Source organism: Colletotrichum abscissum (genome assembly GCF_030869225.1).
Source record: "Colletotrichum abscissum strain IMI 504890 chromosome Unknown Scaffold_52.1, whole genome shotgun sequence".
Lineage (NCBI taxonomy): Eukaryota > Fungi > Ascomycota > Sordariomycetes > Glomerellales > Glomerellaceae > Colletotrichum > Colletotrichum abscissum.
Window position 1 is genome coordinate 129,109 of NW_026850454.1, and position 10,408 is coordinate 139,516.

Sequence of the window (10,408 nt, forward strand, 5' to 3'; positions counted from 1 at the left end):
GCCAACCCAACCGATACGATCCAATGTTCGAGAAGGAAATTCGGGTTGGGATCTGTTGAAGAGATTTAAACGATGGAGGGGGAAAGCACGAGGCGGGGAGCACGGGGGGTTGCTACCTACCTGACCATTGGGACTGAAAGAGAAGGAAAGCAGTGGTCAACTGTGCGGCGTGCCTTCCATTGCGGTTACTCGGACTTGTTTCCCCACGTCATCGCCTACACTCGGCTATCCGCGGGAGGGGTAACATGGGAAACCGAGAATGGAAGGGACAACTGACAAGGAAGGACCAGATAGCGATTACACTTGCTTCCAATTCCGCTCTTTGGTTGACCTCGCCTTCCTCCACGGCAAGTAAGTGAGGTACCTCAATGCATGTATCTTTCAGCTGCACGCCTCTCAACAACAATAATAATTGGAACCTTGACATCTTGGCGACGAACTTGACGATGTGAATTCCGCACTCTCCTTTCCGTCATATTCGCGAATCGCGAGGTCCCGAGGCCAAATGTGCACGTACGACTCATCCTCCCGAAAAGACAACGCCATCATCACCGGGGATGACCTCAATTGACTCGATCGGCCGCATCAAAACCCTGTCGGGCCATGTCAATAGTTGTCAACCCAAAGGGCAAAAAGGGCGGACTGGACAAGTAGGGCGCGCTTGATCATTGCGATGTCGGACCTCGCCCATGTTCATCCCCTGAATATGACAACATACTCGCTGCACCCGGAATGATGCTGATCGGGTAGCCAATGTGTTCGGAGTCATCGTCTGTTGCGTTCGAGCGAGGTCGAATGAGACATCAAAACAACATCTACACTAGCCGAACTCCAAGTCCGATGCTGAAGCCATGCACACCACGGTACATACACTACTACAATTGGAGTGCAGCACCGTTCGGCTTCGGACCGCGCGCACCAAAGCCGCAATGGGGCACCAGGACGTCGACCGACTGGAGCCGTGCCCGGCCGACGGCTTGTGGTGGGACAAACTGGAGGTGCATCGCCTTCTCGTACAGCATTCCCTCCCGTCAGGCAGTTCCCTGCTACACTTTGGACCGGCGCTGCTACTGCCGCTGCTGCTTGCTGTATTGCGTTGCGGTGTACGACAGCATGTACCTGACGCGCCATTGACTAACAAACCATGCCCCGACGAATGGGCGACCGCGGCTTGACCTCTTGTTTCGTCACAGATTTTTTTTTCGATCATGTCCCTTGCAACAAGTCGCATCTTTTGCTGGTCTTTAGACGCTGCGCAGTCACGGCAGTATTATCTGTAGCCATCTCGAGGTGGGATGGCTCCGGCTCTAGCGGATAACTGTGGGATCAGGATTTTCTTTCAGGTCTTTTTTCCCTTCTTCTTGGCCATCCTCAGACTCGGATTGGTAGTCTGGTAACTGGCTTATCTCTGAAGAACGGCATGTCTGTGTGGGGACTCGAGCAGCAAGACAATCCTTCCTCGATCAAAGGACGGGCTTCGATTCGATCATCGCCCGACGCACTGGCGAAAGTTGGGAAGGGCGAGAGATGAGATGAGATGTGAGAGAAACAGTCCCATCCCATCCCGTATCCCCCAAAGTTCAAACCGCTGCCACCGACGCTTCACAATTGCTCACGCGCTGGTGGGTCCCGGCCCGGCTCCACTCCATCGAAAGAAAAAAAAAGTACGCGGGCTCGGCATTGCCATCCCTCGACGTTGAACATCGGCACAACGCTCTCCAGAGTCCAGAATTACTGTCCTCTACTCCGTGTGGTACCTACAGACTAATAAGACAATGGCGGAAGGGAAATCTCAAGGGGCTTACGGCGCTGCCTCCATCTGGCGACCTTTCCGCATGTGGATCCCCCGGGCAAGCGACGGCATACCAACGACAAAAAGCCATGCAGCATATCGGCCGCCTTGGCTTGAAAGTTCCAGTCCACCATCTTCCCGTGGTCCACCATCCATCCATGATCGATCCATGACTTGACTAGGGCATGGATCAATTTCTGAACCGTTGGCGTCTGCTGGTCTCTTTTCTTGCACGCATCTGGTTTACTTCGTGCCCTTTGGCAACCACCCATGGAACCAACGACACGGAGTATCCGTACCCAGCAACCACTTCAGACGGACGGGTTTGCTTGTTCCTCTTTTCTTTCCGTGTGTATGTAGGCATTCGTACCACCTTGCCTTACATCACACACCTTAAGGTACTCTGCGAGGTATCGTCCTCCCCTTACCCTTCCCACCCCATCCACATCCATGCTCCATGCACTGCACAGGTCAAATTCTCCATGATGTTCCCTGTTATCTGAAAACGCCCTTTCCAAGACCGGACCCGCTGCCCCTCTGCATTGGCCCTTGAGTCACCTGCTCCATCTGTCACTAGAACCTTGAGCCAAGCCAAACTGTGACAAACCCGTCCTACTTAAGCTCTTGCCGTCACGCCTACGACTTGACCCCGTGGCTTTGTTCTCTTCCTTCTCCATCTTAAGCCGAATCTTTTCCTCCCTGTGTCTTTCCTCTTACATAGACACATATTGCTTGTGTCTTTTCTCTAGCCAGTGCTACTACCTGTTACTTGGTTCAAATAACGGCAAATCGACCCCTCGACCCCGCCAACTCCGAGATTCTTCATATATCCACTACATCGGTCTCTCACACAAACATCAGACTAAGCTCGACAACCACAATGGCTCCCGGCACCATCTCTCCCGGTCTGCACCATGGCAACCAGGACATCGATCTGACATCGTCCGCCATCGAGCATAAGCTCGAGGCCATTCCCAATGGCAAGGCTTCCAACGGCACCAAGCCCGCCTACCAGGAGCTCGACGCCTCCAAGCTCATTTACAACCGTACCCAGAACCCGCGTGCCGTCCCCGATCCTGCCTCCGCCAACGCTGGCTCCGAGACCATCGCCACCGACCACATGGTCGCTGCCACCTGGAAGGTCGGCACTGGCTGGTCCACCCCGGAGCTGAAGCCCTACGGCCCCATCTCCCTCATGCCGACTGCCTCCGTCCTGCACTACGCCACCGAATGCTTCGAGGGTCTCAAGGTCTTCCGCGGCTTTGACGGCAAGCTTCGCCTGTTCCGCCCCGACCGCAACTGCGAGCGCATGCTCATGTCCTCCACCCGCATCGCCCTGCCCTCCTTCCCTCCCGCCGAACTCGAGAAGCTCATCATCGCCCTCATGGCCGTCGACGGCCCCAAGTGGCTGCCTCGCGAGCGTCCCGGATCCTTCCTCTACCTCCGCCCTACTATGATCGGAACTCAGCCCCAGCTCGGCGTTCAGGCACCTTCCGAGGCCATGCTCTACATCATCTGCACCTATATGCCTGTCATGGACTCTCCCGTCGGCGGCATGAAGCTCCACACGAGTCCCGAGGATATGGTTCGCGCCTGGGTTGGTGGATTCGGCTACGCCAAGGTCGGTGCCAACTACGGCCCTTCTCTGCTGGCTACTGTCGAGGCCCGCAGCCGTGGGTTCGGCCAGATTCTCTGGCTGTACGGACAGGAGCAGTACTGCACCGAGGCCGGTGCCAGCAACTTCTTTGTTGTGTGGAAGAACAAGGAGACCGGCAGGACGGAGATCATTACCGCGCCTCTCGACGACAGATTGATTCTCGACGGTGTCACGAGACGCAGCGTTCTCCAGCTCGCCCGCGAGCGCCTCGGCGACAGCGTCGACATTGTTGAGCGCAGATACACCATCGATGAGGTCATTCAGGCTCACGAGGAGGGCCGCATCGTCGAGTCCTTTGCCGCCGGTACTGCTGTAAGTTTTGATCATTGCTTCCTCTCGCCCAGACGACTTGCTAATGCCATCTCAGTTCTTCATCTGCCCCATCTCCCTGATTCACCACCGTGGCAAGGATGCCAACATGGGCATGGGCGGCGAAGGCGTCGGTGGCGAGTACACCCTCCAGATCAAGAAGTGGATGAAGGACATCATGTACGGTGGCGAGCAGCACGAGTGGGGCGTCGTCGTCCAGGAGGAGCAGTAGACGGATCTGCTCAGACGAATAAGAGGAAGGAAAGAGACGAGAGATACGGTTGAAGAAACGGCATTAGCCTTGGTCTGAGAACGACTGGGGTTCGGGTTATGAGATTCAGTCATGGCTGGGGCGTTGTATGGCATTTTGCACACCAAAATTCGGCGTTTGCATTGGGGGGTTAACAAGTACCAGAAGAAGTGGTGCATGGTTTGGTAAACTTAGAGAACTACCGTAGCATCAAAATTCACAGGATTAATATGATCATTGGAGACAGTCTAGCGTTTGCTTGCTGAGGAAGTGAAGAATACTCGTTTTGAGGAGTCAACTGATAGTACTTGGGTAAGACCCAGTCTGAGCTCGCATACAAGTTTCCACTCTCCCAATGTATTGCGCCAGTAGTGGCTGATTAATGTGCAAGATGATGAGGCATAGTCTTGATGAACGAGCCGCCTTTTACTAGCTCATCAAATTCACTTTCTTCAGGGCGATAAATTGCTTTGATGACTGCACCATAACTATTGACGTCTAGCATACCTTCTTGCTTCTTCAGCCGCGTAGTTAGAGCCCACAGAGCTGTTTATAAGTCTGTTGCTTGGGTCCACTTCGGTGCCTTACTTTGTGCAAGATACATGTCCATTAACATTCAACAGCCGCTCTGATTATCGCTCAAGAGAGTAGATAAATCCAAAACATATCCAGGGTTCCTTCCAAAGTTGGAAAACACAGCTGTATCTTCCATCAAACCCATCTCCCTTTTCTTTCCCCCCCAACTTTCAACCTCCCCTGCTCCCACCACCACACTCCTGCCTCTTCCCAAACCCTTCCGTCTCCATCTCGTAATCCGGCGGGAACCGCGCGTTCTGGCGCTCAATCATGTCGGCGGCATCGTACAAGTCCACCTTGCTCTCGTCGACGGCGCTCCCGACGGGGTGGTCCGCTTCGCTGTTGAACATGAAGAAGGTGTTTGGGGCTGGCGCCTGACCGACGGCGCACTTGGTGTCGGCGACGACCTTGTTGTTGGCGTCGGCGCAAAAGACTTTTCCTGCTGCTGCTGAGACGCTGCGGGCGCCGAGGAAGGCGAGAGCTGCGGCTTGGAGGCCTGGTAGGGCGATGTGTTGGCTCTTCATTGTTGGTTGCTTTTTGTCTTCGAAGGGGTGAGTGAGACGGCGTGACTGGGTCGCTTATATAATGAGTGATGCGAGGTGTTTTGTGAGTACAGAATGGCTGGAGTTGATCCTTAAACGAGTGACTTGAAGCAAGGCGTTTGAGGTGGTCCAAGCAAGGAGCTGAGGATGAGGAGCGAGCAAGGAGGATTTCGAAAACAGATACTTATAATCATCTTGTCTTCTCCCACGAAGTGATCTTCATTGTCTCGAATTGCCTCAATCAACTATGCTTTGAATATAGTATCAACTGTTCAAGCTGACTCGCCTCATAATGCAAATGTAGAAGCTAAAGGTTGAGTTGAACAATCACAACTCGCCGAAAGTTGTCTTTGAGCGGCGACTCTTGGGCAGTTAGACACATTCGGAGCGTCCGGGCTTTGCCAAGACCGCCGGCGAGTTCAGACGGGCGCATATCATATACGAAGATCAACTTACGGATAAACACCATCAATCCATTCTACCAATTTGAAGTCGCGGGGGCTGAACAACATCGGGCAGGAGAATGCAAATGAAAAAGCAGAATTTATGTATCAGACTTTAGACTTTGCTCGGGCTTGTAGTTTCCAAGCACTCGGATTGAGGCACATATCGCCTTGTGTCAGTGTTCATCCCATGACTCCGAGAACCGAGAGGTTTGACAGGGGATGCCGGAAGACCAGCAGTTTGACTAAGCTCATGCCAAGCGTGTAGCTAAAGTACTTTACACTTTCTCACGTCATTCGTTGTTTACGACTCACGACGGAGGAAAGATCATCATCGCTTTTGATTGAGCCAAGACAACTCTAAACAAGTACTTCTATTTCTACTAGTTGGAACAACCATAATGCTCATTTCCATCAGGTTGAGTGAATTCTTGGAAGTCTATAACTCTATGTGTCTATTAATGATCAGCACTTTACCGAATTATTGTGGTTAATTCTTACACGTATAGAGGCTTTCAAGAGACTGAATCATTTCGAAACGGAATATTTTAGGAGAATATTTATTAAGGCTCGAAGTTTTCACTTCTGCAAGCCATTGTCCATTCCCCAGCTCCAATTGCCACGGAATAGTCACTCTTTTCAATCCCTTCCAAATTCCTGCCACCCTTCTCCTTCATGATCAACCTTTTCTCAGAACATACACGGCAAGAAATTACAATCGTTATTAAATCACAGATTGCTCTTCTCTCATAGTAAGTCTTTAGCCCTCAGCCACTTCAAAGCCATCACTCACATGCCACCTCGTAGATGCGTCTCCAATCAAACCTCTCAGCCACCGCCCTCATAGCCGTCGCCAGCCTCGCCCAAGCCCAAAACTGTGTCGAGAACGGTCCCACAGGCGACGCCATCACCGGCTTCAGGTTCTCGGGGACATGCGAATCCTGGCAGTGGTTCTCGCGCGATAAAGGCACGCAGGTCAAACTCCAGCCGGACTGCTTCCTGCGGCAGACGTTCCCCAACGCCACGCCCGTGGGCCACGTGTGTATTCAGCTTGAAAGCGGAGGCCACAAGTGCTTCTCGGCGCCGGGGGCGGGGGCGCCGCAGTGTAGGGTGCCGGATGACTTTTGTTCGGGGATTCAGAACATGTGGGGATGGTAAGACGGCCATTGTCACACAGGATTGCTATTTTTGCTCGTTTAAAACTAGCTGTAGCGATTCTATAGGGGCCGAAACGGTGTTGTGAGTTGTGACTACCTAGGAAGCTTTTCTATTCGGGGGGTGGTACCACCTAGTTTCGATACCAGCCGATCAGAGCGGGTCTTCCGGTGCATACTTGTCCGGCGTCCACTTAGGTGCGACCGGCAGTTGCTGATATAGATCGCCAAATACGAACATATACAATGGACTAATCCTGAATTCCTAACTGTTAACACGTGCAGTTATCTTGTAAAAGCCCCAATTCGACTGAGCACAACGACAGCTTTCCACCTCATCTAACGTGGTCTGGGTTGATTGTCATCAATTTCACTTTCTATTCTACCGTCAAATTCATACTGACATTGCCGTGCTTGACGAGCCGTTCATTCCCTGCATTGTCCAGATTTTGGGTGGAAGCATTCTCGGCCCGCTGACGTGCCCAGGACATAGTAACCCAGAGTCCAGATCCATGCCATTATTGGCACAAGTAAACACAGAGATCGGTCTCGGGCGGATTCGTGTTGTGCTCGAAGAACATCTCACTAACCCAACCTCGATGATAGGTCTTGTGGTTGATAACATGAAGAAACATGCCTCCCAAAGTCATCTCTGCAGGTGTGCCGTTGACGTAATTGAACTTGGATCGCTTGCTGAAGCTTTCCTCGTCTTGCCTGGTCGCCCAATCGATGTACCACTGGTTGACCTCAAACTGCTTCTCGACCAACTCCTCAAATTTCGGGTATAACAGATCACGGCGGGTCGAGAAGCCGTGGTCCTCTTCGAGTAGATGTGCACGCCAGATCAGGTCGACCTGATGATTGTGGTTGAGTGTGCCCATCATGGACTTGAAAAGAGTTGTGCGCGGCTGATAGACCGCCCCGGACGGCAGCTGTTTTTGAATCGCTGCGAAAAGTACTTGGTCGGCCCAGTTGTTATACTTGGCAAGCATAACGGCCGTCTCCCTTGTGAGCATGGTGCGTGTTGGTCTGTTGTGAGATTCGCAGCAAGATTGGCAGGGAACGAATTGAATATTGAGGGTGTTTAATGGGATCTTGACTTCCGTGTAGGGACAGTGTAGTTATATAACGCTAGATCTCACGATAATATTCAGCCGACAAACTTGTGAACGATACAAATTGGATTGCCTTTAGCGTTTGCTCGTTTTCCATCTTTTAACTGCTCTTCTTCCTTGCTTTGTCATCCTCCCTTGGACTTACCCCTCTAATGACACGAAGACTCATGGCGCCTGAATGTATACTTTGCATGGATGAATTGATAAGCATGACGTGGAAATCGCTCATGTGCCGGCGGGAGGCGTCTTTTTTTTGCTGGTTCATCGGTCTCCAATCTGTTTGCTGAATGGGCCGCCGGCTCGACTATGGTGGCTTGTTACGCCTCGGCAGCCGCCGGCCAATTCGATCACAAGGTATATAAAGCGGAACCACTTGTGTATCAGCGGCTTCACTTCTATCGAACGATTAGTACGTTTGAGACTTGGTCAATTCTAGGTCTCAGCCCTCCATCTTAGAGACAACTCAACGTAAGTGACACGGTACAGGACCCCTTATAGGCCCTGGGATATAATTTGGCTTGATAGTTTCAAACGAGTAAGACAGTCTTGCAATTGCATACTAACGAATGCTAGTTTAACAACCCACGTATCATGATTTCAATCGAAGACTCTGACAGAATAGCGACAACGGCGGTAGATTATCACATCTCTGCTCGCGGCGCTGAAGGGTTGCTTTTACGCGATGTTTGGGGCCCCCGAGAGAAGTCCATGGGCAACCCGTGGACTCCAGAAAACCCCAATGGGACGCAAGTAGCCATGCATCACATTCCTTTCGTCAAAACTTACACTACTTAGTGTCATCCTCCGCCTAGCCGAGAATAGTCTGATGCACAATGAGATCGCGGAATTCATTAAACAAGAGGTAAAACCTGAACCTTGCCAGGATGATTCATCTCTGAGATCGAAACGTATAGGTCACCGTTCTTCCAGTGAATCACTTGACTTACAGCACTGGACCACGAGGATCGCACCGCCTACGCCTTGCAGCCGCGAACTTCCTAACAGACGAATTCAAGCCCCGAAGATCTCTTGGTATTGACAACATTCTCATCACCCCAGGCCTGGCTAGTGCTATTGATGCACTGGCTTGGGCTTTCTGCGATGAAGGAGATGCTATATTGATTCCACAGCCATTGTATAACGGATTCATAGTCGACGCCTTGAACCGTAGTAACGTTCAGGTGATTGGTGTTTCCTACACTGGAGTTGAAGGATACACGACCCTTGACGATTTGTTCGACCCTGAAGTCAACAGGAAAGCCATTACCAGGGCACTTGACAGAGCCAAAATCAACGGTATCAAAGTCAAGGCTTTAATAATTTCCAAGTCAGTTGTCTATCCTGAATTCCTCTGAGTGCAGGAGGACGAGAAAATACTCACCAACCCGTAGCCCCCACAACCCTCTAGGAAGATGCTACGTTTGTTCTCCTCAGTCCAAACTCTCTCAGGCACTAATTGCAATAGCCACCCGAGACTTTGAAAGTCTTTGCCCGGGCATGTGGCAAGAACGACCTACACTTCATCTCTGATGAGATCTATGCCAAGTCAACATTTCCAAATCCGGCCATTCCCGACGCTGTCCCTTTCCTATCAACACTCTCTCTTGACTTTAGCGGAATTCTCGACTCGACTCGCCACCATATCCTCTACGGCGCTAGCAAGGACTTCTGCGCCAATGGCTTACGTCTTGGACTTGTATGTACCAGGAACGAGGGGGTTATGGGAGCGCTATCTAGTATCAGGTACGTATGCCCGCCAGACCTGACTGAGATGAATCATCTAAGTAAGATCAAAGTATCTTCTCGTGGTCACCGCACCTCATCCAGGATGTGTGGGCCGCTATGCTGGAAAACAAATCCTGGCTCGCTGCGTTTACGGCAGAGAAAGCAGAGCGCATGGTCGTCAACCACCGTATCACAACCTCGTTTTTGCGCAAGCATGATATTCGGTACTTCGATACGTAAGTGTGGCAGTTGAGATACTTTGGAATCGCTAGACTAATCATTATGTGTGAAGAAATGCTGGACTCTTTATTTGGGTAGACCTTAGACATTTGATCACGTCGCCAAAGGACCCGCAGCATCAACTCATGCTTGACTCCTCGGACATTGAATCTACTTTGGAAAAGACCTGCAAACAGCGCGAGGTACAAATCGCCGATATCTGCATGAAGCATGGAGTTTTGGTTGCACCAGGTCACGTGTATGTGGCGGAGGAATATGGGTGGTTTCGGCTAACGTTCACAGTCGGCAAAGATGCTTTGCAAGAAGGTCTGAATCGCTTTTTGGAGGCATTGAAAGAGGCAGAAGCACACACGCCGCAAGCCTGAACTACCATTATCATTCAAATCGTCCCTATCGTTACAGGTTTTGTGAGGTAGAATGGCGTAAAAGCGAGGTAATGCAACGAAACAACTGTCACTGAAACAACTGCACCTGGTTCCTTCAGCTATTTTCTTCCTCACCGTTACTCAAGACATCTAGCCGGAATCGGCTGACATGGGTGCATGGGTACCTAGCAGTTCTTAGCTGACATTGGCCCAACCTAAGCCGGGCCGGACCGACAGAGA

The 10,408-nt window shown here is 51.5% G+C and overlaps 5 protein-coding genes across 5 annotated transcripts; 3 read left to right on the forward strand and 2 right to left on the reverse strand.

Annotated features, from left to right (window-relative positions):
* Positions 1-2,672: 2,672 nt before the first annotated feature.
* CABS01_14258 (branched-chain amino acid aminotransferase) lies at positions 2,673-3,990 on the forward strand (the record flags this gene model as incomplete). The annotated part of the gene is made up of 2 exons (XM_060547598.1): positions 2,673-3,761; positions 3,817-3,990. 2 exons carry the CDS (start codon positions 2,673-2,675, stop codon positions 3,988-3,990), a joined length of 1,263 nt encoding a protein of 420 aa, XP_060393497.1.
* Positions 3,991-4,754: 764 nt separating this feature from the next.
* On the reverse strand, positions 4,755-5,108 carry CABS01_14259 (uncharacterized protein; the record flags this gene model as incomplete). Its single annotated transcript, XM_060547599.1, has 1 exon — positions 4,755-5,108. The coding sequence occupies one exon, from the start codon at positions 5,106-5,108 to the stop codon at positions 4,755-4,757; it is 354 nt and encodes a 117-aa protein (XP_060393498.1).
* A 1,268-nt stretch (positions 5,109-6,376) lies between these two features.
* CABS01_14260 (uncharacterized protein) lies at positions 6,377-6,727 on the forward strand (the record flags this gene model as incomplete). The annotated part of the gene is made up of 1 exon (XM_060547600.1): positions 6,377-6,727. The coding sequence occupies one exon, from the start codon at positions 6,377-6,379 to the stop codon at positions 6,725-6,727; it is 351 nt and encodes a 116-aa protein (XP_060393499.1).
* A 514-nt stretch (positions 6,728-7,241) lies between these two features.
* On the reverse strand, positions 7,242-7,739 carry CABS01_14261 (uncharacterized protein; the record flags this gene model as incomplete). The annotated part of the gene is made up of 1 exon (XM_060547601.1): positions 7,242-7,739. One exon carries the CDS (start codon positions 7,737-7,739, stop codon positions 7,242-7,244), a length of 498 nt encoding a protein of 165 aa, XP_060393500.1.
* Positions 7,740-8,144: 405 nt separating this feature from the next.
* On the forward strand, positions 8,145-10,168 carry CABS01_14262 (uncharacterized protein; the record flags this gene model as incomplete). The annotated part of the gene is made up of 9 exons (XM_060547602.1): positions 8,145-8,192; positions 8,412-8,557; positions 8,634-8,700; positions 8,753-9,165; positions 9,230-9,257; positions 9,304-9,581; positions 9,635-9,799; positions 9,856-10,034; positions 10,086-10,168. 9 exons carry the CDS (start codon positions 8,145-8,147, stop codon positions 10,166-10,168), a joined length of 1,407 nt encoding a protein of 468 aa, XP_060393501.1.
* Between the last annotated feature and the right edge of the window lie 240 nt (positions 10,169-10,408).